Here is a 24,459-nt window from a genome sequence, read left to right on the forward strand (position 1 = left end):
ATTAAATGACCATTTAACATGGATGTAGCAGATTTCTCAAGATGAAACAAACATTACATTTGGATACATTTATTGTTCAAGCTCTCAGTTACAAATGACAATGTGGGAATAGTGACATCAACAAGAAAAACTGTCCTCTGCAGGGGCAGGTCTATTGGTCGGAGGAGTCAATGCTGTTCTACTCTTTGGTCTTTGCGTCCTTGCTCTCGATCAGTCCAAGAAGAAAGGCATCTGCTTCTAGTAGTGTTGTGTCGGTGTTCGCACCTAGGAAGCGAGATGTGAGCTCGAGGTCCTCAAGACGCAGACGTACCCTGCTCCCCCTCTGGTACTTCTCGCCATCCACTGTCGGTCGTTTACATACACAATGGAACTTGGCACCAAAGTCAATGTATAAATCGTCTTTGATTATGTGAAAGATCTTCCCGATTACCATTTTGTCCTTTGCTGGTCCCATCTGCATGAGAGGAGAATTTCGTAGCAATGACGCAAATGATTTTTCATTTCTTGTTGACCCAAGTCTGACAGTAGTTCCCGTCTGATTTTGTCTCTGCTGAAGGTCTGTGTGTTGTTCATATGCTGCAGCGAAGCCACTTTTCACCTTGTCGGCTGCTGGTTTTTGCGTTTCTTCCACCGCTTTTCCTTCCGAGGTCTCCTCGCTATCTGTGCTGTATAAGGACTTGCAAATATCAATTGCGCGTTTTGGAAACACACATGCGCCAGTCCTCAGACCTGCCACGACCTTGCACAAAGCTGCCATGTTGGTGCGTCTGCCGCAAAGGACGGTGGGTGTTTTATTTGTGTTACATTTAAATGAAAAAGGAAGGAATACCACAATAATCCAATTCGCACTGTGTATAACAATAACGAACTCATTACATTTGTGGTGGCAAAATTAGTTTAAAAAAACAAAGCCCTTAAAAAACGCTACATCGTCACGTGGCATAAAACATTTTGACGTCAGCGTAAATATCCGGTATTAGCTCGTCAAAGTATCCTTACATTTCTGTTCTCTCTTTGGCAACATCATGGAGTTGTTTCTTTCTGGTCCACTTCTTCATTTTTGCAAAGCTTCTTTTCCTACTGGAGCATCTGTTCGTGATCTAGTTGATATTTTTACGAAAGAAAAGGTTAGTATCAAAATGGTCGTGTTATCAATTCAACTGAAATATTACTTCATAGGTTCTACATCCAACAAGCTAGCTACTGGTAGCTAGATAACTAACGCGGTATTAGCGGAAGCTAGCTAGCTAGCGATCTAGTTTAACACACTTTGCCAACCAGGATTTGAACATACGTAATTTTTTCTGCGCTGTACTTTTCTTTAGAACTAGCTAGCTAGTACTGGCATTCCTAAAACTAGTAGGGATGTGCGTATTTTCCTTTCAAGACGATTTGATAGGCATTTAACGTTCGATGGGCTCCGATTCAATAACGTAAAATTTTTCAACATTTTAGTCATTTAGCACATGGTTCCCAAACTTTTTGGTGGGTTTATAAAGAACTCCGTCCGGCGTTAAACGTACTCTTGAAAGTTGTAATAGTAGAATGTGCAATTTCGAAATTGAGTAGTGCACCATCAGGTCCTCCTGTCATGTTTGTCATTGCACACCTTTTTAGGTAACCATTTATAACTTGTCAGTAGTGCTGTTTTTTTTTTTTTTTTTTTGCCCATAGATATTGTTGTAATTTTTTTGTCACACAAATATTACATGAATACACATTAGACATGGGGGGGGGGGGGTGGTGCAAGTACTGGTTCAACAACCCTCATTTTAATATATAAAAAAGGAGTACAGTAATGAGATTTATCCACCAATCCAGATGAAGGATAGGCTGGAGCTAGACAGCCCGCTGTGCCTCTTTGCGGACCACGACCCATTATTTGGGCGGAGAGACATGTATCTTGTCAGTATATCCATAATCTTTGACCAAGGTAATCACAATTGTTAATAAGATTACGTTTTATATAGCCTAGGCAGCCGATAGTGGGCGCTAGATCTGCACAATCATCTAGGATTGATGTGCGTTCCTGGTACTACACTTGCGTACCCCGTGGACCGGCTCGTACATAAAGCATCTTCTGTTCGGGTTGCAAAGGCATAATTTTCCTCCTTTGCTTTCTATAATGGCGAGCCACCGGAAATAAAACAGGAAAAATATGTGTCCTGTCTTAACACCTTCCACCACCATTTTCGTATTTTCTGACAATTTAGAATGTTGCACACCGCTTTCGAAAGTGCACACCTAACTTTTCATCTGAAATCATCATCAGATGTAAAGTGTTAGAGATAGTAATGGGTCAATATATATATATATATATATATATATATCTTTAAAAAATATTGACGACATAGTCAATGAATAAATGGCATGAATTTGGATTTCACCCCCGTCTCATCAAATGTTTTAGACCGTTTGGAAGTGTTGATACACCTGATTGAGCTTCTCTTCTCCTGCTTCAACCATGAAGTGCTGGTAACTAAATAAGTCATATCCAAGAAGACTTGAGTCTTAATTGCTGCCAAAGGTGGTTCAACAAAGTAAAGTAAAGGGTCTGAAACTTATGTAAATGTGATATTTTAGTGTTTATTTTTAATAAATTAGGAAACATTTCTAAAAATCCAGTTAAAATCCAGAATAAGGCAGTAACATAAAAAAATGTGGAAAAGTCAAGGGGTCTGAATACTTAAAGGTCACTTTTTTTTTAAAACTAGGCAAGTGAGTGGAGAACAAATTCATATTTACAATTATGGCCTACCCCGGACAACGCTGGGCCAATTGTGGGCCACCTTATGCGACTCCCAATCACGACTGGATGTGATACAGCCTGGATTTGAACCAGGGACTGTAGTGAAGCCTCTTGCACTGACATACAGTGCCTTAGGGCGCTGCACCACTTTTTGTGTGTGTGTGTGCACTGTTTTCAAGTGACACCATTGCTGATGGTGAACCTGAACAATCAAAGTAAAATCGAATGTAATCTCCATCATGTGTGTATCCTGATGAGTTGTCTCCTGCGGTAGCTTATTCTGGTAACAGCACGTTTGATAAAATAACCTAGCAAATTATGTACTCATCTAATAAAGCCTATTATTGCGCAAGCCATTTTACAAACATTTGAATGCTAAAGGTGACGCATAGATGTGCCAAATCAGGAATAAGCCTACCAGTTGGTCAGCGCGCAAAGCTGCATACAGCGTGCGATTTGACTCGGCTACTGATATTGCCTGGGTTGTAGCTCAATGACTGTCAACACAATTAAATGCTTAGCTCTACACTGAAGGAGAGAAGGCAGTTGTTACCAAAGATGAGTTATTTTCCGAAGGTAGAAAGTCACTTGAGCAACAACAAAAAATGGAACTTGGGATTCGTAACGTTTGAATCGATTTCCTGGCCTATTCTACATTTGGATCGGTTTGGAGTCCTGAAGACCAACCGCACTCATATCTTTCACATCGGTCTCCGGTTCAAATGTTTTTTCAATCATTACGTCCCTACTAGCTAGCTACTTGCCTAATGTTTCTTCTATACTTTTCAGGGAATCCCATCATCGGATCTCTATGTCAAGAATAATGGACGACTATCAGAGCTGGATGAGAAATTGCAGGCTGGAGCGGTGTATCGACTGGAGCCTCGTCTCTGTGGAGGGAAAGGAGGTAACTAAGTAGTTTTTAAAGTCTGCTTGTCCCTTAGACTTACAGTAACAGGTTCATTACTATAACTTCTATTTAGCTAGCTGTTAAGCCTAAAGTTAGTGGACAGGTGTGAAATGTTGCTTACATTATTCTGAATAAGTGAGTAAATGAAGAACTAACTGTTCCATTATTTGTAACTTGCAGGCTTTGGGTCTATGCTTAGGGCTCTTGGGGCACAAATTGAGAAGACCACAAACCGCGAAGCCTGCAGAGACCTAAGCGGAAGGAGACTAAGAGATGTCAACCATGAGAAAGAGTAAGATGGTCACCCACAGACTCACATTTTATCTGGTATTTGAATAATTTTTCTAAATAGGGGTTTTTGATGAAGCTCACCTGTTGGATTTGATCGTCACTTTTAGTACAATGGGATGAATAAATAGGTAATGAAAATGTAGTCATATTGTGTGTGTGTCTTCAGGATGGCAGAGTGGCTTAAGAAGCAAGCAGACCGCGAGGCAGAGAAAGAGCAAAGGCGTCTGGAGAGACTGCAGCGGAAGCTGGCCGAGCCCAAGCATCACTTTACAGACCCGGAGTACGAGAAGCAGTGCCACGATCTCTCAGAACGCCTGGAGGACTCCGTTTTAAAAGGCACAAATTTCAAATGGTTATTTAGAATGAAATGGTAGAATAGTATGTTTATTGTCCATTTGTAAGAATGGTAATGTTTGTTTTTCACCCAACCCCTCTGAGACACACGGAAGCTGCACAGGGCCAAACAGTGCAGAGCCCCTGGTGTAATTTTTATGGAGATATATTTATATATACACTACCGGGCACAAGTTTTTGAACACCTACTCATTCAAGGATTTTTCTTTATTTTTTACTATTTTCTACATTGTAATAATAGTGAAGACATCAAAGTTATGAACTAACATATGTGATCATGTAGTAATCGAAAAACTGTTAAACAAATCAAAATATGTTTTAGATGTTAGATTCTTCAAAGTAGCCACCCTTTGCCTTGACAGCTTTGCACGCTCTTGGCATTCTGACAACCAACTTCATGAGGCAGTCACCTGGAATGCATTTCAATTAAGGTGTGCCTTGTTAAACGTTAATTTGTAGAATTTCTTTCCTTAATGCATTTGAGCCAATCAGTTGTGTTGTGACAAGGTAGAGGGGGCTTTACAGAGTCGAACCAGAGTGTATGTAGTGACGCCTCTAGCACTGAGATGCAGCGCCTAGACCTATTTGGTAAAAGACCAAGTCCATATTATGGCTCCTGAGTGGCGCAGCTGTCTAAGGTGCTGCATCTCAACAGCTCAAATAAGCAAAGAGAAATGACAGGCCCTCAGTCACCTCTAAGACATGAAGGTCAGTCATTATGGAACATTTCAAGAACTTAGAAGGTTTCTTCAAATGCAGTCACAAAGACCATCAAGCGCTATCATGAAACTGGCTTTCATGAGGACCGCAGGATTGGAAGACCTAGAGTTGCCTCTGCTGCAGAGGACAAGTTCATTAGTGTTACCAGCCTCAGAAATTCCAGGCCAAATAAATGCTTCACAGAATTCGAGTAACAGACCCATCTCAATGTCAACTGTTCAGAGGAGACTGAAATAGGACCTCATGGTCGAATTGCTGCAAAGAAACCAACACTAAAGGACACCAATAATAAGAAGAGACTTGCTTGGGCCAAGAAACGCATGCAATGGACATTAGACCGGTCTGATGAGTCCAAATTGGAGATTTTTGGTTCCAACGGCCGTGTCTTTGTGAGACGCAGTGTCGGTGAACGGGTGATCTCTGTATGTGTATTTCCCACTGTAAAGCATGGAGCAGGAGGTGTTATGGCTTGGGGGTGCTTTGCTGGTGACACTGTCAGTGATTTATTTAGAATTCAAAGCACGCTTAACCAGCATGGCTACCACAGCCTTCTGCAGCGATTGAGAAGAATCTCAAATAGACAAATCAAAATATATATTTTTTTTAACACTTTTTTTTGTTGCTTACTACATGATTCCATATGTTATTTCATAGTGTTGTTGTCTTCACTATTATTCTACCATGTAGAAAATAGTCAAAATAAATGAAAACCCTTGAATGAGTAGGTGTATTCAAACTTTTGACTGGTGCTGTATATACGTTTCTTAATGATCTGTGCTGTGGAAAATGATTACACTGTAAAGAGCTGTTTGTTCCATAGAACTAATTCAAGGGTGAGTCTAACAGTCTGTTTTTTAGGAATGCAAGCCTCTTCCAGCGGACTAGTGAAAGTAGACGAGGCACCGAAACGCAAAAAGTCACCTCCAAACAAAGGCCAAGGGAAAAGCAAGAAGAAATGCTTTTGGTGAATGAGCTTTGTCACCTTGGTTTAACATTTTTTTGTAAATAAAATAAATCATAATAATTTTTAAAGCCTCTTAAAAAATTCAAACATTCCAAAAAAATGTAATGGGGACAGAACTGATAGTGAAATGTTTTCGATATTACAGGACGGGTGTTGGTGGCCTGGATGACCTCGACAGCTCTGAGGATGACAATGATGCAAGCGACAGCGGGAACTCTCCCTCCACATCTTCTTCAGGTTCAGGGGTGCCCGATTGTCCCGTAACGGGAGCAACGTCAGCTCACACATCAGCCTCTCAGAGCAGAGCTGAACAAACGGCAACTCCGGAAGCTCCTAGGGCAAGCAGCAGCTCCATCTCAGGACCCAGCTCTCCAGAGAGCCCAGCCGAGGTGCAGACACAATCTCAAGCAGAGGCAGCAGCTTTTGCTACCGGTGGTAGTGGGGAGCAGAAGGAGGTGGTCCCCACAGAAGAAACATTCCCAAAGACCGACAATCTAAGCGCAGCTCAGAGTAACGTCAACCAAGCCGCTGTGAGTTTCTTAATGTTCCACTCAAGATTGGTCCTCTTGGGCCTTGTTACTTCATTATTTCATGTTTTCCATTTTCATTATCCACCCATACATGCTCCTTCATTGTTCTGGGTCATCCCAGAAATTAAGCAGCTTTCCTTGTGAGCATAATGCAAATGAGATGTTGGGATGACCAAAGATGTTTAAAGACCAACTGCAGTCATGCAAAATAGAACAGTGTAATGAACAGTTACTTTTAAAGATGAACTCATGTGTGTTTCTCCCCTGGTATGCAGTGTGAAGATGGGCCCTTAGACCTCCAGGCAGTGCACTCAGACAAGGAGTTGGAGACTTTGGGGTTGGACAGGCTAAAGGCAGAACTGATTGCACGGGGGATGAAGTGTGGGGGAACCCTGTCCGAGCGCGCTGCTCGCCTTTTCTCCACCGTAGGGCTTTCTGCAGAGGACATCGATCCTGCCCTATTGGCCAAACCCAGCAAGAAGCAATGACTGCCTAGTGCCTATTACAGCACCGTATAATAATGAGTCTTATGCTAAATGGACTCCTGATATAACTATGCCATGTGCCCCAGATTCAAAGTGTGATTATTTTTGTTTGCCCCATATAGTGGACACAATTAAAGATTGTCCCAGCTATTGGATATATCCCAGAATTATCCTGTTCTCAATGCATTTCTGACATTTTTTCTAGAGTAGATTTTACTTTTTGAAATTCTTAAGTCAGTGTACTGTCCCTTATGTTGGATGAAATGTCAAATTAAATTAAGTTTCTCTTTATCACAGTAGCTAGGTTTTTATCCAATTGGTGACAGATTTTCATGCAAATTTTCTAAAACGATGTGTGCATTTTCCAACGAGATGTTACCATCACGTGACTCCAAGTTTATTTTGATATGATGGTTATTATATTAACATTTGAGTATGAAGGTGTTTCCACTGCCAGTTCTTGTGTAATTAATTTTCCAGAAACAGTGTTCCCACCTTGTCTTGCCTTTTGTGTTTTGTTGACATTTGGAAAGTTGTTAACACAATTTGCTGTTTCCAAAAGGCCTGTTGTGACTTTTTTAAATCCAACGTTCACATAAAAAGGTTGGATGGCAACCTGGTTAGTGAGTGGTTGTTCTCACAACCAACATCTTTTTAGGACAGAGAAATTATCTTTGGCTTAAAAATTAGGTTCATAACTCTGGAAATGGCTATCTTGTTGTTCTGTGGTCTTATATGTACCTATGTTCCTTATGTGGATATATGGTTGAATAAAAGGACTTACTGTATTGTTTTAATCTCAAATACGTGAATGTGACTTATTTTTTTTAAACCATAAACAAAATTATAACCATGATGGCGCAATCAACATTTGCGTCATCTCTGTGTACCTCAGAGCCGCTGGGCAATCCGGGGCTATCAATATGATTGACAGCCCGGCTGGTCTGAACCAGTAGATCTGTCTCCAACTCTAGGAGGTTGATGGGGCGTCCCGAGGGAGGCCACACACCTTCGACCGCCTGAGCCTGGCATGTCCCTCCCCATCCAGTCAGACAAGTGCCTGTAAACACTGGAATGTAGGAGGACACTGCCTATTGGAACCCCTTGCGTCTTCAATAGTGCAGGTTCGCGCTGCGCAAGAGGGGAACTACCAACAACCGACGACAATGCCTCACTTAGTCCAGTCGTAGTTAGGCAAACCATCGCTGTGTTCTGCGCATGTACAGAAGTCCCAGCGGAACCACAGAGTGGCCAGACGACATGAGACCCAAAAGTGTGCGCTGTCACCATGTCATTCGGATAAAACTTTCGTAGGGCTAGCAACAAGGCAGCCAGCTGAGGATCTGAAATTCGAGCCTTCATAGTCGGTGTCTAGGTGTAACCCCAGGTAGACAATCCGATGACTGGGCCAAGGCACGCTCTTTTCCCAATTCACAGCGAACCTCAGACGTGTGAGATGAATCACTGTCTGTGTCGTGTGTGTGATCGCCAGCTCTGCTGACGTGGCGACAACCATTAGGTCTTCTAGGTAGGCTAGTAGTCTTATCCCCTGACGATGCAACGGTTCCAATGCCGCCTCCACGCATTTGGAAAAGGTGCGGGGTGCCAGGACGTACCCCAATGGCATCATTGCATATTCCTATGCCACCCCTTGACAGGTGAAACACAGAAACTTCCTAATAGGTGGATGCACCGGCACATGAAAGTACGCGTTCTTTAGGTCTATACTTACACAAAAGTATTTGTTGTGGATACATTCCAGCAGACGTTTTGACGTAAGCATTCGAAATGGCCTTTTGACTACGATCTCATTGAGAGTGCATAAATCCAAAAGTCGCCTCATTCCCCCCATCCTTTTTGGCACTAGGAAACAGGGCGAATATAGCCCGCTGTTCCTTTGGTGTTGGGGAACTACTGTAACCGCCTCCTTCGCCAAAAATTCCGTAATCTCTTTTACAAGAGCGGCAACTTTCTCTGGAGTCTTCATCGCCGTCTCCACCAAGCCCGAAAACGGGGGAGGAGTTCGGTGGAATTGGATGGCATAACCATTCTCCAGTGTCCGATTTAAATCGGAGGAGAGGGTGCAGCTTCACTGCCACTCTCGAGTAATGCTCTGAGAGTGGGAGAGCGAGAAGCTGTGGTACAGACATTAGGAAGGACCTGTATTCCTCTATGGCGAAAGCTGCCGATGTCCCTCGAAACTGAAGTGGTGGGACAGGTCAGGGTGGGCCCCCCTCGAAAGGGGGAGGAAATAGTGGCGCCTCCTGTGAGAAACGGGGTCGCCAACATTTTGCCGGCAGGTAGCCTAGTGGTTAGAGCGTTGGACTAGTAACCGAGCTGACAAGGTAAAAAATCTGTTCTGAGATGCACTGACTGAGGCACCGGTAAACCAATAGAAAGAGAGCTCCACTATGGAGCGGAGCTCCAGATATAGAACATTTTAGCCCTGAAGGTTTTGGATATATGTACGCTCCCCTATGCCTGATTGGAATGGTTAGTGGAGCCATTATCACAATTTTGCATACATATCTGATTCTTCTACATCTGCAAAAGGGGATGAGGGCTAGGCCAGTGATTGTTTCTGGACTGTGATTTTGTGATTGAATTCACATGATCATTTCATAACTAGGACAAGGAAAATGTATTGACTTCTGTCTGTACTGGTAGTTCTGTCTTCCAGCACCAAGACATTGATGTTGTGCCCTGTGAAGCTTACAGTCATTCATCACATCTTCATACCTTAATCATTTCTATGAATATTCTACTTATCACACATTAAAGGAATATTTCTGGATTTAGACAATGAGCATGCTAGCAAATACCCATAGACTTAGTCTTTGTGATAACTCTAGTTAGTATTGGCTCTGGAAACTACCTCTACCTTCCTTCATACTGGACACAGAGACATAAAAATTGTATCCACAAGTTCATCCAACTCTGGGGAAGTAGATAAATGGCCTCTGCCAAAATCCCAATGTATCCCTTTAAGCTTCTATTTAAGCTTCTATGCATGTGAATTGTCCATGCACTGTTCTTTAACTGGGTCATTTATATTACTTCTGCTACCCACCATAACAAAAAATTGTTCAACAATGGTTATTTTTCATTTGACAACAGCAAGCAGGGAAATACTTCCAAAGAGATGTTTCGTTAACAGTCTTGTTCGTTGTGAACAAACGGGGGGAGCCTGCAGTGGTGCAGCCAAATACAGGACCATTCTGGAAGAATTCTGCAAAAGACCTGAGACTGGGACAGAGATTTGTCTTCCAACAAGACAATGATCCAAAACATAAAGCAAAATCTACAATGGAATGGTTCAAAAATAAACATATCCAGGTGTTAGAATGGCCAAGTCAAAGTCCAGACCTGAATCCAATCGAGAATCTGTGGAAAGAACTGAAAACTGCTGTTCACAAATGCTCTCCATCCAACCTCACTGAGCTCGAGCTGTTTTGCAAGGAGGAATGGGAAAAAATGTCAGTCTCTCGATTTGCAAAACTGATAGAGACATACCCCAAGCGACTTACAGCTGTAATCGCAGCAAAAGGTGGCGCCACAAAGTATTAACTTAAGGGGGCTGAATAATTTTGCACGCCCAATTTTTCAGTTTTTGATTTGTTAAAAAAGTTTGAAATATCCAATAAATGTTGTTCCACTTCATGATTGTGTCCCACTTGTTGTTGATTCTTCACAAAATTACGTTTTATATCTTTATGTTTGAAGCATGAAATGTGGCAAAAGGTCGCAAAGTTCAAGGGGGCCGAATACTTTCGCAAGGCACTGTACCTTGCTGCCTCTGCTCAATAACTTGGGAGTTGCATTTAACCTGGTCAATTACACGTGATGAAAATGAAATGCTCTACTAAGGGAGTCGCTGCCTATAAATCACTGCACGCATTATACAATGGCAAAGTTTTCAGGGCATACCGTTGTGCCTGTATTTTTAAAGTTCCATTTCAAACCTCTTAGGTTTTCCTCTCTTTGTTTAACCATCAAATTCAGATGCTAGTCTGCAATAAGAGATGATGACATCATACTCTGTGACATTATGTATTTTTGACTACCTTTCACAGGATCTTGGATTATAGAAAGTAAGTAGAGCTATAGGCTGCTAATGAACTGTAAATTGTACTGATACCTTAGTCTTTAGGATACCTCAGTACAGTAAACCATATCAGTTAAAGACAGAAATATAACTAATCTTTTTCTCAATATGGCAATTTTAGTCTAAAATTGGTAAGGGTACTTTCAACTAAAACACAAAACATAGGAAAGGGACTCCTCAAAATGTGACAAGGTAAAAAGTAACTGCACAAAAAGTATGCTGAACTGCACATTTTAATTATGCGAAGAATGTCACTGAATAAAACGGACTTATATAACTTTTGAGTTATTCATTTTCTAAAGATGATTGAGAACATGGTGTGGGATTCTGTATTTTACATTATAGCCATTACCATATATATATATGATTAAATATTATCTGATGTTGGCTGTGTGAAGTATCTGCATTTGTGCACTTGAGCATCATCATGAGATTAAACAACTGCATCTACTTGCCTGTTTGTGTGTGTGACAAGAACTGAGTAAGATGGTGTGACCTGCATGTTGTAAAACTGTAGATAACAGCCCAGCAGATGCTATGTCCTTGTGTTTGAATGTAACAATATTGAGCACATGGTGTGACTTGCTGTATCTTACAAAGTTGTGGTTAAGCAGGCATAGGGAGGGGTGGTCATCACAAGGTTTAACTGAGATGGAAAAATACTGAACAACACAATAGCAGGAACTGAGCAACTGTTATAACTAGGCTGCGATACCAGAACAGTAAGAATCTATACATCGACGGAGGGAGGACTCCAAGAAGCGCCAAGAGGCGGCGACCCGCCTGAGCGCCTGCAATAGGCTGAGCAAGTCTAAACCACGCCCAGCCTCTACTGTGATAGGCCAACAGACGGGTTGGAACTATGTCCATCACAGTATAAGAACACTGTTTACATACATCCTGTCAGTTCCCTGTTCTTCCCTGCGTGGTATTACAGTGAGCCCATATATACGAAAGTTGCATTTGCCATTTATTGCTTAGTTAATAAAAAATACATAGTATACAATCGGTGACTCATTGTCATATTTATCCTGATACCAGATTCGAATTTACGCAACTCTAACAATGGTTAATGCATAGTTATAATCCCCAATGCATACAAGGTGTGTATGAATGTAACATTTTGATACTAATTATTATTGATATGAAAGATAAGGTCATTTTGCTTCCAAAACCGTACCGCAAGCAATGTTAATGTTCAGACCGAGCGTCTGGGATCTTTAACTCTCCCCTACAGAAGACACCTTTGTCCAATGACTTATAGTATAATGAAATTTAAGAGTCATGATCAAGCGCTACCCCAACACTTGATTTGCTGAGAGGTAGGATGGGACTGGAGAAATGTAACCACTTTCATATTCAAACATTGACATGCAAGGATTAACAGTCCATGAGATCTTGATTAAACATTTGAAAGCTACAACCTTATTTTGGGTTATGATTATACATGACTGTTACTAAGCATGAGGCATTTAATGACTCTTCCAGAATAAATGGGAAAATTAAATGACCATTTAACATGGATGTAGCAGATTTCTCAAGATGAAACAAACATTACATTTGGATACATTTATTGTTCAAGCGCTCAGTGACAAATACCAATAATGTGGGAATAGTGACATCAACAAGAGAAACTGTCCTCTGCAGGGGCAGGTCTATTGGTCGGAGGAGTCAATGCTGTTCTACTCTTTGGTCTTTGCGTCCTTGCTCTCGATCAGTCCAAGAAGAAAGGCATCTGCTTCTAGTAGTGTTGTGTCGGTGTTCGCACCTAGGAAGCGAGATGTGAGCTCGAGGTCCTCAAGACGCAGACGTATCCTGCTCCCCCTCTGGTACTTCTCTCCATCCACTGTCGGTCGTTTACATACACAATGAAACTTGGCACCAAAGTCAATGTATAAATCGTCTTTGATTATGTGAAAGATCTTCCCGATTACCATTTTGTCCTTTGCCGGTCCCATCTGCATGAGAGGAGAATTTCGTAGCAATGACGCAAATGATTTTTCATTTCTTGTTGACCCAAGTCTGACAGTAGTTCCCGTCTGATTTTGTCTCTGCTGAAGGTCTGTGTGTTGTTCATATGCTGCAGCGAAGCCACTTTTCACCTTGTCAGCTGCTGGTTTTTGCGTTTCTTCCACCGCTTTTCCTTCCGATGTCTCCCCGCTATCTGTGCTGAATAAGGACTTGCAAATATCAATTGCTCGTTTTGGAAACACACATGTGCCAGTCCTCAGACCTGACACGACCTTGCACAAAGCTGCCATCTTGGTGTGTCTGTCGCAAAGGACGGTGGGTGTTTTATTTGTGTTACATTTAAATAAAAAAGGAAGGAATACCACAATAATCCAATAAAAATAACAAACTCATTACATTGGTGGTGGCAAAATTAGTATAAAAAACAAAACCCTTATAAAACGCTACATCGTCACGTTACGTTTTTTTTTTTTAAGCTCTCCGGCTTCCGTAGCATAAAGCCTTTTGACGTCAGCGTAAATATCCGGTAGTAACTCGACAAAGTATCCTTACATTTCTGTTCTCTCTTTGGCAACATCATGGAGTTGTTTCTTTCTGGTCCACTTCTTCATTTTTGCAACGCTTCTTTTCCTACTGGAGCATCTGTTCGTGATCTAGTTGATATTTTTACGGAAGAAAAGGTTAGTATCAAAATGGTCGTGTTATCAATTCAACTGAAATATTACTTCATAGGTTCTACATCCAACAAGCTAGCTACTAGTAGCTTGATAACTAACGCGGTATTAGCGGAAGCTAGCTAGCGATCTAGTTTGTTAAACTTTGCCAACCAGGATTTGAACATGCGTAGTTTTTTCTGCGCTGTATTTAACAAAAATATATAACTAGCTAGCTAGTACTGGCATTACTAAAACTAGTAGGGATGTGCGTATTTTCCTTTCAAAACGATTCGATACGCATTTAACGTTAGATGGGCTCCGATGCGATTCAATAACGTAAATTTTTTCAACATTTGAGTCATTTAGCACATGGTTCCCAAACTTGTTGGTGGGTTTATAAAGAACTCCGTCCGGCTTTAAACGTACTCTTGAACGTTATAATAGTAGAATGTGCAATTTCGAAATCGAGTAGTGCACCAAGAGGTCCTCTTGTCATGTTTGTCATTGATCAACTAGCCTATGTCAGCAGTGTTTTGTTTTTAATGTTTTTTTTTTTTTTTTGCCCATAGATATTGTTGTAATTTTTTTGTCACTCAAATATTACATGAATACACATTAGACAGCAAAATGTATAGAATTGCAAAACAAAAAGTAGCTTTAAAACTGCACTTTGTTTTTGTGAGCCACATGACAATTTGTATAATTGAAGGAAAAAAGTTTTAACCTTGCAAAATAATTTCCACCAACAAGAGGGGTGTGAACGGTTTGTGTCATGGACTGTGCTTTTGCTGATAGAAATAGACGTGGGGGGCGCGGGATGTTACCCAATGCTGGAAGTGTGGGCCCCAATTGGAAAAGGTTTGAGAACCCCTGATTTAGCAGATGCTGTAATTTAGAGTTATTTACATTTAGTGCTTTAATCCTAAAATAGCAATGGGCGACAACCACATATCACATGCATATAAATGAACATTTTCCTCAAAGTAGCCATCATTAGAGTCAGAGCTAGAAAGGGGGGGGGGGGGGGGGGTGCAAGTGCTGGTTCAGTTGTTTATTTTTTGTTAATCTCTTGTGTACAGATGAAACAGCAATAATCTGTCAAAGCCCAAGTAGAACAACATATGCTCGGTCCAAGACTTGCTCTTTTCTGATAAATTATGGATTTACTCTTTTTCTTGATTTTCTTTTTTAAAACATTTGACATGGTTGAACACCCTTATTTTCTATCCTTTGGAGCTTTATGGTTTTGGAGGAAAGTTCAGGAACATGATTAGATAATTTTTATCAAAACACTAATAGCTCAGTGTCCTTAACACTAGGGACTTCTCCACGATTTGACATAAGTCGTGGAATTCAACAAGGCTGCTCTATTTCACCATCACTCTTATGTCTGCTGAAATTTTGTCAATTCTTATCAAGAATTCTGATATTGAACAGCTGAGTTTTTGATGACCAGATTTTCATAAATCAGCCGGCAGTTCATTTGAGAAATATTGTCCAGGTTCCAAAAGCTCTCCGAACCATAAAACAATTTCCCAACGCTTACGTTTTACACCTTCAATTAAGGAAGTGTGAATGAATGGCTATTGCATGACTGTCACCTTGTGGTGGCTCATGATATTCCAATTAAATCCACAGACAAATATCTAAGTATACATATTACCAAAGATGTCAAGATAAGTGAAACTTTCAGTGTCTGGAATAATTTGGCTGAATGCAAGGCCAGACTTAACAGATGGATGCAAAGAGATGTCTCTATTTGGTCGCATATATTTAACTAAAATAGAAATTCCAGGTGCATTTATCCAGCTTACTCTCTTCCCATCTCAAAGAAAGCCATGAAGGCCATTAACCAGTTTACTTTTGACTATCTAGGAAAGGAAAGTTCATTTATGTGACAAACTGTCTTGGTAAAGGAATATATGTTATGCCTTATTGTATTTGTACATTGACAAAGCATTTTTAATAAAGAGCAGCAGTTTTTCCTGGTTTCGGATTTTCGTCTCTGATTATTTGGATGAATCAGGATTGGGCGAAGGCGGTGCTTACACTGATGTCCACTAGAATTCACAGCCACAAAGTCAAAATAGGCTGTATCGTAAAAATTATTGAAAACACAAATGTTTTGGGGGGCCATGGTAAACATGGGTGACATTAGCGGAAGAGATGGGTTTAGCCAAGAGTTTGTAAGGGAGGAGACTTCACTTCCTTTCTTTGCACAAAGGCAGAGAGGCCCATCTCAGTGGAAAATATGTCTCCCTCCAGCAGGTGGTGGTTTTTGTTGTTTTACCAATCAAGAAAGTAGATTTTCTATGGAGGTCAATGAGAGTTTTTGGTCACATTTTTTTTTTTGGGGGGGGGGGGGGGGGGGGGGGGCTTATTTGGTATGTGACGTTATTTGATCAAATAGTTTCGTAATGCACAAATTAAGAGTGTACTGATTGATATAAGTAGGACATGTGGCATCCCATCAACTTTTAGATAAAACACTGTTGGAGTTGTCTCTAAATTGCTATGCATATTCATGTATGCTAGTAGCATAGCATCTCTCTCCATTGAATACAGGCGGTTGATGTCACAACCCTCATTTTAATATCTAAAGGAGTACAGTAATGAAATTTATCCAGATAAAGGATAGGCTGGAGCTAGACAGCCCCCCCATGCCTCTGAGGACCACGATTCCCATTATTTGGGCGGAGAGACATGTATCTTGTCAGTATATCCATAATCTTTGACAAAGATAATCACAGTTGTTAATGAGATTACGTTTTATATAGCCTAGGCAGTCGATAGTGGGCGCTAGATCTGCACAATCATCGAGGGTTGATGTGCGTTCCCGGTAATACACTCGTGTACCCCGTGGACCGGCTCGTACATAAAGCATCTTCCATTCAGGCTGCAAAGGCATAATTTTCCTAATTTGCTTTCTATAATGGCAAGCTGCTGGAAATAGAACAGGAAAAATATGTGTACTGTCTTAAAACATCTTCCACCACCATTTTTGTATTTTCGGACAACTTGGGATGTTGCACGCCACTTTCGACAGTGCACACTCCTGACTTTTCAGCTGAAATCACCATCAGATTTAAAGTGTTAGAGATATAAATATTGATCCATTACTCTTTAAAAAAAATAATTGGTGTAGCTATGACATAGCCAATGAATAAATGGCATGAATTTGTATTGACACACTTGAGTGAGCTTCTCTTCTTCTCCTGCTTCAACCACGCAGCTTCAACCAAGTCATACCCAAGAAGACTCAAGTCTGTAAATACTGCCAAAGGTGCTTCAACATAGTAAAGGGCCTGAAACTTATGTAAATGTGATATTTTAGTGTTTATTTTTTTTAATAAATTAGCAAACATTTCTAAAATCCAGTTTTTGCTTTGTCATAATGCAGTATTTTGTGTAGATAGAGGGGAATAAAAAAGACATTTTAGAATAAGGCAGTAATGTAACAATGTGGAGAAAGTGAAGGGGTCTGAATACTTAATAAAGGTAACTTTATTTTTTTATTTTTTAACTAGGCAAGTCAGTTAAGAACAAATTCTTATTTACAGTGACGGCCTATCCCGGCCAAACCCGGACGACGCTGTGCACCACCCAATTGTGCGCCACCCTATGGGACTCCCAATCACGGCTGGATGTGATGCAGCCTGGATTTGAACCAGGGACTGTAGTGAAGCCTTTTGCACTGAGATGCAGTGCCTTAGGCGGCTGCGCCACTTTCTGAATGCACTGTGTGTGTGCACACACTCTGTTTTCAAGTGGCACTATTGCTGATGGTGAACCTGAACAATCAATGTAAAGTCGAATGTAATCTCCAAGTGTGTATCCAGATGAGTTGTCTCCTGCGGTAGTTTAGGCTACATTTATTCCGGTAACAGCACGTTTGATAAAATAACCTAGCAAATTATATACTCATCTAATAAAGCCTATTATTGCGCAAACCATTTCACAAACATTGGAATGCTAAAGGTGACGCATAGATGTGCCAGATCAGGAATAATCCTACCTCTCGTTGGTCAGCGCGCAAAGCTGCATACAGCGTGCGATTTGACTCGGCTACTGATGTTGCCTGGGTTGTAGCTCAATGACGGTCAACACAATTAAATGCTTAGTTCTACACTGAAGGAGAGAATGGAACTTGGGATTCTGAACGTTTGAATCGATTTCCTGGCCTATGCTACATTTGGATCGGTTTGGAGTCCTGAAGACCAACCGCACTCATCTTTCACATCGGTCCCCGGTTCAAATGTTTGTTCAATCATTACGTCCCTACTAGCTAGCTACTTGCCTAATGTTTCTTCTATACTTTTCAGGGAATCCCGTCATCGGATCTCTATGTCAAGAATAATGGACGACTATCAGAGCTTGATGAGAAATTGCAGGCTGGAGCGGTGTATCGACTGGAGCCTCGTCTCTGTGGAGGGAAAGGAGGTAACTAAGTAGTTATTGAATTCTGCTTGTCCCTTAGACTTACAGTAACAGGTTCATTACTGTAACTTCTAGTTAGCTAGCTACTTAAGAAAATGATAATTTACTGTTAAGCCTAAAGTTAGTGGACAGGTGTGAAATGTTGCTTACATTATTCTGAATAAGTGAGTAAATGAAGAACTAACTGTTCCATTATTTGTAACTGGCAGGCTTTGGGTCTATGCTTAGGGCTCTTGGGGCACAAATTGAGAAGACCACAAACCGCGAAGCCTGCAGAGACCTAAGCGGAAGGAGACTAAGAGATGTCAACCATGAGAAAGAGTAAGATGGTTACCCACAGACTCACATTTTATCTGGTATTTGAATTATTTTTCTAAATAGGGTTTTTTGATGAAGCTCACCTGTTGTATTTGATCGTCAGTTTGCACTTTTGGTACAATGGGATGAATAAGTAGGTAATGAAAATGTAGTCATATTGTGTGTGTGTCTTCAGGATGGCAGAGTGGCTTAAGAAGCAGGCAGAACGCGAGGCAGAGAAAGAGCAAAGGCGTCTGGAGAGACTGCAGAGGAAGCTGGCCGAGCCCAAGCATCACTTTACAGACCCGGAGTACGAGAAGCAGTGCCACGATCTCTCAGAACGCCTGGAGGACTCCGTTTTAAAAGGCACGAATTTCAAATGGATATTTAGAATGAAATGGTAGAATAGTATGTTTATTGTCCATTTGTAAGAATGGTAATGTTTGTTTTTCACCCAACCCCTCTGAGACACACGGAAGCTGCACAGGGCCAAACAGTGCAGAGCCCCTGGTGTAATTTTTATGAAGATATGTTTATATATGCACTACTGGGCACAAGTTTTTGAACACCTACTCATTCAATGATTTTTCTTTATTTTTTACATTGTAATAATAGTGAAGACATCAAAGCTATGAAATAACATATGTGATCATGTAGTAATCGAAAAACTGTTAAACAAATCAAAATATGTTTTAGATGTTAGATTCTTCAAAGTAGCCACCCTTTGCCTTGACAGCTTTGCACGCTCTTGGCATTCTGACAACCAACTTCATGAGGTAGTCACCTGGAATGCATTTCAATTAAGGTGTGCCTTGTTAAAAGTTAATTTGTGGAATTTCTTTCCTTAATGCATTTGAGCCAATCAGTTGTGTTGTGACAAGGTAGAGGGGGCTTTACAGAGTCGAACCAGAGTGTCTGTAGTGACGCCTCTAGCACTGAGATGCAGCGCCTAGACCTATTTGGTAAAAGACCAAGTCCATATTATGGCTCCCGAGTGGCGCAGCTGTCTAAGGTGCTGCATTTCAATGCTAGAGGCGTCACTACAGACACTGGTTCGACTCTAGGCTCTATCACAACCGACTGTGATTGGGAGTTCCATAGGGCTGCACACAATTGGCCCTGCATCGTCCGGGTTTAGACGGTGTAGGCCGTCATTGTAAATAAGAATTAGTTCTTAACTGACTTGCCTAGGTAAAATAAAAATGTCAAGAACAGCTCAAATAAGCTAAGAGAAATGATAGTCCCTCAGTCACCTCTAAGACATGAAGGTCAATCATTATGGAACATTTCAAGAACTTAGAAGGTTTCTTCAAATGCAGTCACAAAAATCATCAAGTGCTGAACTGGCTTTCATGAGGACTGCAGAATGGAAGACCTAGAGTTGCCTCTGCTGCAGAGGATAAATTCATTAGTGTTACCAGCCTCAGAAATTCCAGCTCAAATAAATGCTTCACAGAATTCGAGTAACAGACCCATCTCAACGTCAACTGTTCAGAGGAGACCGTGAAATAGGCCTTCATGGTCGAATTGCTGCAAAGAAACCAACACTAAAGGACACCAATAATAAGAAAAGACTTGCTTGGGCCAAGAAATGTGAATGGACATAAGACCGGTCTGATGAGTCCAAATTAGAGATTTTTGGTTCCAACGGCCGTGTCTTTGTGAGACGCAGTGTTGGTGAACGGGTGATCTCTGTGTATTTCCCACTGTAAAGCATGGAGCAGGAGGTGTTATGGCTTGGGGGTGCTTTGCTGGTGACACGGTCAGTGATTTATTTAGAATTCAAGGCACGCTTAACCAGCATGGCTACCACAACCTTCTGCAGCGATACGCCATCCCACCTGGTTTGGGATTAGTGGGAATATCATTTGTTTTTCAACAGGACAATCACCCAACACACCTCCAGGCTGCGTAAGTGCTATTTTACCAAGAAGGAAAATGAAGTGTTGCATCAGATGACCTAGCCTCCACAATTACCTGACCTCAACCCAACTGAGATGGTTTGGGTTGAATTGGACTGCAGAGTGAAGGAAAAGCAGCCAACAAGTGCTCGGCATATGTGGAAACTCCTTCAAGATTGTTGGAAAAACATTCCAGGTGAATCTGGTTAAGAGAATGCCAAGCTTTTGTAAAGCTGTCATTAAGGCAAAGGGTGGCTATTTGAAGAATCTCAAATAGACAGATCAAAATATATTTTATAACACTTTTTTTGGTTACTACATGATTCCATATGTTATTTCATTGTTTTGTTGTCTTCACTATTATTCTACCATGTAGAAAATAGTCAAAATAAATTAAAACCCTTGAATGAGTAGGTGTATTCAAACTTTTGACTGGTGCTGTATATACGTTTCTTAATGATCTGTGCTGTGGAAAATGATTGCAATGTAAAGAGCTGTTTGTTCCATAGAACTAATTCAAGGGTGAGTCTAACAGTCTGTTTTTTAGGAATGCAAGCCTCTTCCAGCGGACTAGTGAAAGTAGACGAGGCACCGAAACGCAAAAAGTCACCTCCAAACAAAGGTCAAGGGAAAATCAAGAAGAAATGCTTTTGGTGAGTGAGCTTTGTCACCTTGGTTTAACATTTTTTGTAAATAAAAAAATAATCTCTAAAGCCTCTTAAATTAAAACATGCCAAAAAAATGTCATGGGGACAAAACTGATAGTGAAATGTTTTGGATATTACAGGACAGGTGTTGGTGGCCTGGATGACCTCGACAGCTCTGAGGATGACGATGATTCAAGCGACAGCGGGAACTCTCCCTCCACATCTGCTTCCGGTTCAGGGGTACCCGATTGTCCCGTAACGGGAGCAACGTCAGCTCACACATCAGCCTCTCAGAGCAGAGCGGAACAAACGGCAACTCCGGAAGCTCCTAGGGCAAGCAGCAGCTCCATCTCAGGACCCAGCTCTCCAGAGAGCCCAGTCGAGGTGCAGACACAATCTCAAGCAGAGGCAGCAGCTTTTGCTACCAGTGGTAGTGGGGAGCAGAAGGAGGTGGTCCCCACAGAAGAAACATTCCCAAAGACCGACAATCTAAGCGCAGCTCAGAGTAGCGTCAACCAAGCCGCTGTGAGTTTCTTAATGTTCCACTCAAGATTGGTCCTCTTGGGCCTTGTTACTTCATTATTTAATGTTTTCTATTTTCATTATCCACCCATACATGCTCCTTCGTTGTTCTGGGTCATCCCAGAAATTAAGCAGCTTTCCTTGTGAGTATAATGCAAATGAGATGTTGGGATGACCAAAGATGTTTAATGGCTCACAATGCACCATGAATAGGACTTTGCTACAAGACCAGCTGCAGTCATGCAAAATAGAACAGTGTAATGAACAGTTACTTTTAAAGATGAACTCATGTGTGTTTCTCCCCTGGTATGCAGTGTGAAGATGGGCCCTTAGACCTCCAGGCAGTGCACTCAGACAAGGAGTTGGAGACTTTGGGGTTGGACAGGCTAAAGGCGGAACTGATTGCACGGGGGATGAAGTGTGGGGGAACCCTGTCTGAGCGCGCTGCTCGCCTTTTCTCCACCGTAGGGCTTTCTGCAGAGGACATCGATCCTGCCCTATTGGCCAAACCCAGCAAGAAGCAATGACTGCCTAGTGCCTATTACAGCACCGTATAATAATGAGTCTTATGCTAAGTGTACTCCTGATAAATCTGTTGCCTTATAATTGTCACCAAGTTAACTATGCCATGTGCCCCAGATTCAAAGTGTCTGATTATTTTTGTTTTCCCCAAATAGTGGACACATTTAAACTATTTAACAGCTATTGGATATATCCCAGAATTCTCCTGTTCTCAATGCATTTCTGACATTTTTTCTAGAGTAGATTTTACTTTTTGAAATTCTTAAGTCAGTGTACTGTCCCTCATGTTAGATGAAATGTCAAATTAAATTAAGTTTCTCTTTATCACAGTAGCTAGGTTTTTATCCAATTGGTGACAGATTTTCATGCAAATATTCTAAAACGAATCGCGCATTTTCCAACTAGAGATGTTACCATCACGTGACTCCAAGTTCACTTTGCTATGTTGGTTATTATAATCAACATTTTAAAGTATGAAGGTCTTTCCACTGCCATTTCTCATGTAATTAATTTTCCAGAAACACAAAGTTCCCACCTTGTCTAGCCTTTTGTGTTTTGTTGACATTTGGAAAGTTTACCGACTCTTATTTGCTGTTTCCATCAGGACTGTTGTAAAAAAATGTTTTTATCCAACGTACTTTACTCAGGTAAAAAGGTTGGATGGCAACCTGGTTAGTGAGTGGTTGTTCTCACAACCAATATCCTTTTAGGACAGTAATTCTTTGCCTTAAAAATTAGGTTCCTAACACTGGAAATGGGGTTTCTTGTTTTTTTTGTGGTCTTATGTTCCTTATTTGGATATATGATTGAATAAAAGGCCTTTCTCAAAGTTTCAAGGAGTTATTGTATTAAGTAAAAGTTCATCAATGTGACTTCAATTTTTTTTAAACCATAAACAATATTTTTCTCCTCCTAGAACGAAAGGGGTTATCGGATGTTTTAAATCAAGCTTGACTTAAAAAAAATAAAAAATAATTATTTTTTTTAAATGATCAAGCCATCATATTCCTTTGTCTGAAGTCAGAAATCACAAATGTAGTTAACAAAGGTGAATTAATTTAATGCCACAACCTGCCATTTCAACAGCCTGCCCCTGCCACTTTGTTTGGTAAGTTGAGGGATGGGGCTGGGGAAATGTAGCCATTCTCAAATTCACAGAGAGCTGGATGCAAGGATTCATAGTTTGAGATTGGCATGGTGGTTTTAATTTTATTTAAACTACATTGTTTACAAACACTTATACTGAACAAAAATAAGACGCAACATGTAAAGTGTTGGTCCCATGTTTCTTGAGCTGACAAAATATCTTTGAGTTTTTCAATGCACTCAAAAAAAATATTTAACTCATTTTGTGCACCCTTTTGTTAAACAGCATGATCATTACACAGGTGCACTTTGTGCTGGGGCCAATAAAAACACAAAGGTGCAATTTTATCACAGCACAATGCCACATATCTGAGGGAGTGTGCAATTGGCATGCTGACTGCAGGAATGTCCACAAGAGCTGTTGCCAGAGAATTTGTTCATTTCCCTACCATACATACATATTTCCAATGTTGTTTTAGAGAATTTTGCAGTACATCCAACCGGCCTGACAACTACGTGTAACCACACCAGCTAAAGACCACATCTGGCCACCAGCTAAAGACCACATTGCGTTTGTATTTTTGTTCAGTATATATGACTAAAAACAATGGACTAATATTGCCTAAGACATTCTTCAAGAATCAATTGGTATATGTTATTACTTGAAATGACCAGTCGCCTGTGAACAGCAGGAAATATTCTAGACTTCAAAAAGACATCACAAAAATCAGATTACCTGCATAGAGAACAAAGATAATTGTCCAAAGAATAGGATTATATCTACACTTTGGTTTTGAAAAGCTCTGTCTTAAGTAGCCCTAGACCAATCAATCAAATGTATTTATAAAGCCTTTTTACATCATCATACAGAAACCCAGCCTAAAAACCCAAAGAGCAAGCAAAGCCCTGTGGCTTGGAAATACTCACTAGAAAGGCAGGAACCTAGGAAGAAACCTATCGTTCTTCAAGATGTTCAAACATTCATAGATGACCAGCAGGGTCAAATAATAATCATAGTGATTATAGAGGGTCAGCACCTCAGAAGTAAATGTCAGTTGGCTTTTCATAGCCGAGCATTCAGAGCTTGAGACAGAAGGTACGGTAGAGAGGGAGAAAGAGGGTCAAAACAGCAGGTCAAGGTAGCACGTCCAGGGAACTGGTCTGGGTTTCATAGCTGCAGGCAAAACAGCAAAAACTGGAGCAGCAGCATGACAAGGTAAACTGGGGACAGCCAAGAGTCGTCAGGCCAGGTAATCCTAAGGCATGGTCCTAGGTCCTCCAGGAGGGGAGACAGAGAGGGATGGGAGAATTA

General features: G+C 41.0%; 4 protein-coding genes across 5 annotated transcripts; 2 read left to right on the top strand and 2 right to left on the bottom strand.

Annotated features, from left to right (window-relative positions):
- Positions 1 to 52: 52 nt before the first annotated feature.
- On the bottom strand, positions 53 to 788 carry LOC110493824 (28S ribosomal protein S28, mitochondrial-like). Its single transcript, XM_021568327.2, has one exon. It carries the CDS (start codon positions 755 to 757, stop codon positions 179 to 181), a length of 579 nt encoding a protein of 192 aa, XP_021424002.1. The 5' UTR covers positions 758 to 788; the 3' UTR covers positions 53 to 178.
- Positions 54 to 13,526, bottom strand: LOC110493826 (28S ribosomal protein S28, mitochondrial-like). The gene is made up of 2 exons (XM_036949802.1): positions 12,770 to 13,526; positions 54 to 157 (listed from the first exon to the last, which is right to left on the bottom strand). Exon 1 carries the CDS (start codon positions 13,367 to 13,369, stop codon positions 12,791 to 12,793), a length of 579 nt encoding a protein of 192 aa, XP_036805697.1. The 5' UTR covers positions 13,370 to 13,526; the 3' UTR covers positions 54 to 157; positions 12,770 to 12,790.
- On the top strand, positions 966 to 22,893 carry LOC110493822 (replication stress response regulator SDE2). Of its 2 annotated transcripts, XM_021568325.2 has the most exons (8): positions 966 to 1,127; positions 3,539 to 3,656; positions 3,840 to 3,951; positions 4,117 to 4,286; positions 5,883 to 5,988; positions 6,134 to 6,518; positions 6,794 to 7,054; positions 22,115 to 22,893. In XM_021568325.2, the coding sequence occupies exons 1-7, from the start codon at positions 1,026 to 1,028 to the stop codon at positions 7,004 to 7,006; spliced, it is 1,206 nt and encodes a 401-aa protein (XP_021424000.1). In that variant the 5' UTR covers positions 966 to 1,025; the 3' UTR covers positions 7,007 to 7,054; positions 22,115 to 22,893. The 2 variants fall into 2 exon arrangements, with proteins under 2 accessions (XP_021424000.1, XP_021423999.1); XM_021568324.2 differs by lacking the exon at positions 22,115 to 22,893 and having other exon boundaries at positions 6,794 to 7,807.
- Positions 13,592 to 22,890, top strand: LOC110493823 (replication stress response regulator SDE2). Its single transcript, XM_021568326.2, has 7 exons — positions 13,592 to 13,759; positions 18,058 to 18,175; positions 18,382 to 18,493; positions 18,666 to 18,835; positions 20,918 to 21,023; positions 21,158 to 21,542; positions 21,854 to 22,890. The coding sequence occupies exons 1-7, from the start codon at positions 13,658 to 13,660 to the stop codon at positions 22,064 to 22,066; spliced, it is 1,206 nt and encodes a 401-aa protein (XP_021424001.2). The 5' UTR covers positions 13,592 to 13,657; the 3' UTR covers positions 22,067 to 22,890.
- Positions 22,894 to 24,459: the final 1,566 nt, after the last annotated feature.

This window comes from Oncorhynchus mykiss, chromosome 17 (genome assembly GCF_013265735.2).
Source record: "Oncorhynchus mykiss isolate Arlee chromosome 17, USDA_OmykA_1.1, whole genome shotgun sequence".
NCBI classification, from domain to species: domain Eukaryota; kingdom Metazoa; phylum Chordata; class Actinopteri; order Salmoniformes; family Salmonidae; genus Oncorhynchus; species Oncorhynchus mykiss.

Bases quoted from the DNA above. Each gene is read 5' to 3' on its own strand.
- LOC110493824 (XM_021568327.2), bottom strand. From the start codon at position 757: ATGGCAGCTTTGTGCAAGGTCGTGGCAGGTCTGAGGACTGGCGCATGT.
- LOC110493822 (XM_021568325.2), top strand. From the start codon at position 1,026: ATGGAGTTGTTTCTTTCTGGTCCACTTCTTCATTTTTGCAAAGCTTCT. The intron at 3,952-4,116 runs GTAAGATGGTCA...GTGTGTCTTCAG, and splicing joins GATGTCAACCATGAGAAAGA to GATGGCAGAGTGGCTTAAGA. The intron at 4,287-5,882 runs GCACAAATTTCA...TCTGTTTTTTAG, and splicing joins GGAGGACTCCGTTTTAAAAG to GAATGCAAGCCTCTTCCAGC.
- LOC110493826 (XM_036949802.1), bottom strand. From the start codon at position 13,369: ATGGCAGCTTTGTGCAAGGTCGTGTCAGGTCTGAGGACTGGCACATGT.
- LOC110493823 (XM_021568326.2), top strand. From the start codon at position 13,658: ATGGAGTTGTTTCTTTCTGGTCCACTTCTTCATTTTTGCAACGCTTCT. The intron at 13,760-18,057 runs GTTAGTATCAAA...TATACTTTTCAG, and splicing joins ATATTTTTACGGAAGAAAAG to GGAATCCCGTCATCGGATCT. The intron at 18,836-20,917 runs GCACGAATTTCA...TCTGTTTTTTAG, and splicing joins GGAGGACTCCGTTTTAAAAG to GAATGCAAGCCTCTTCCAGC.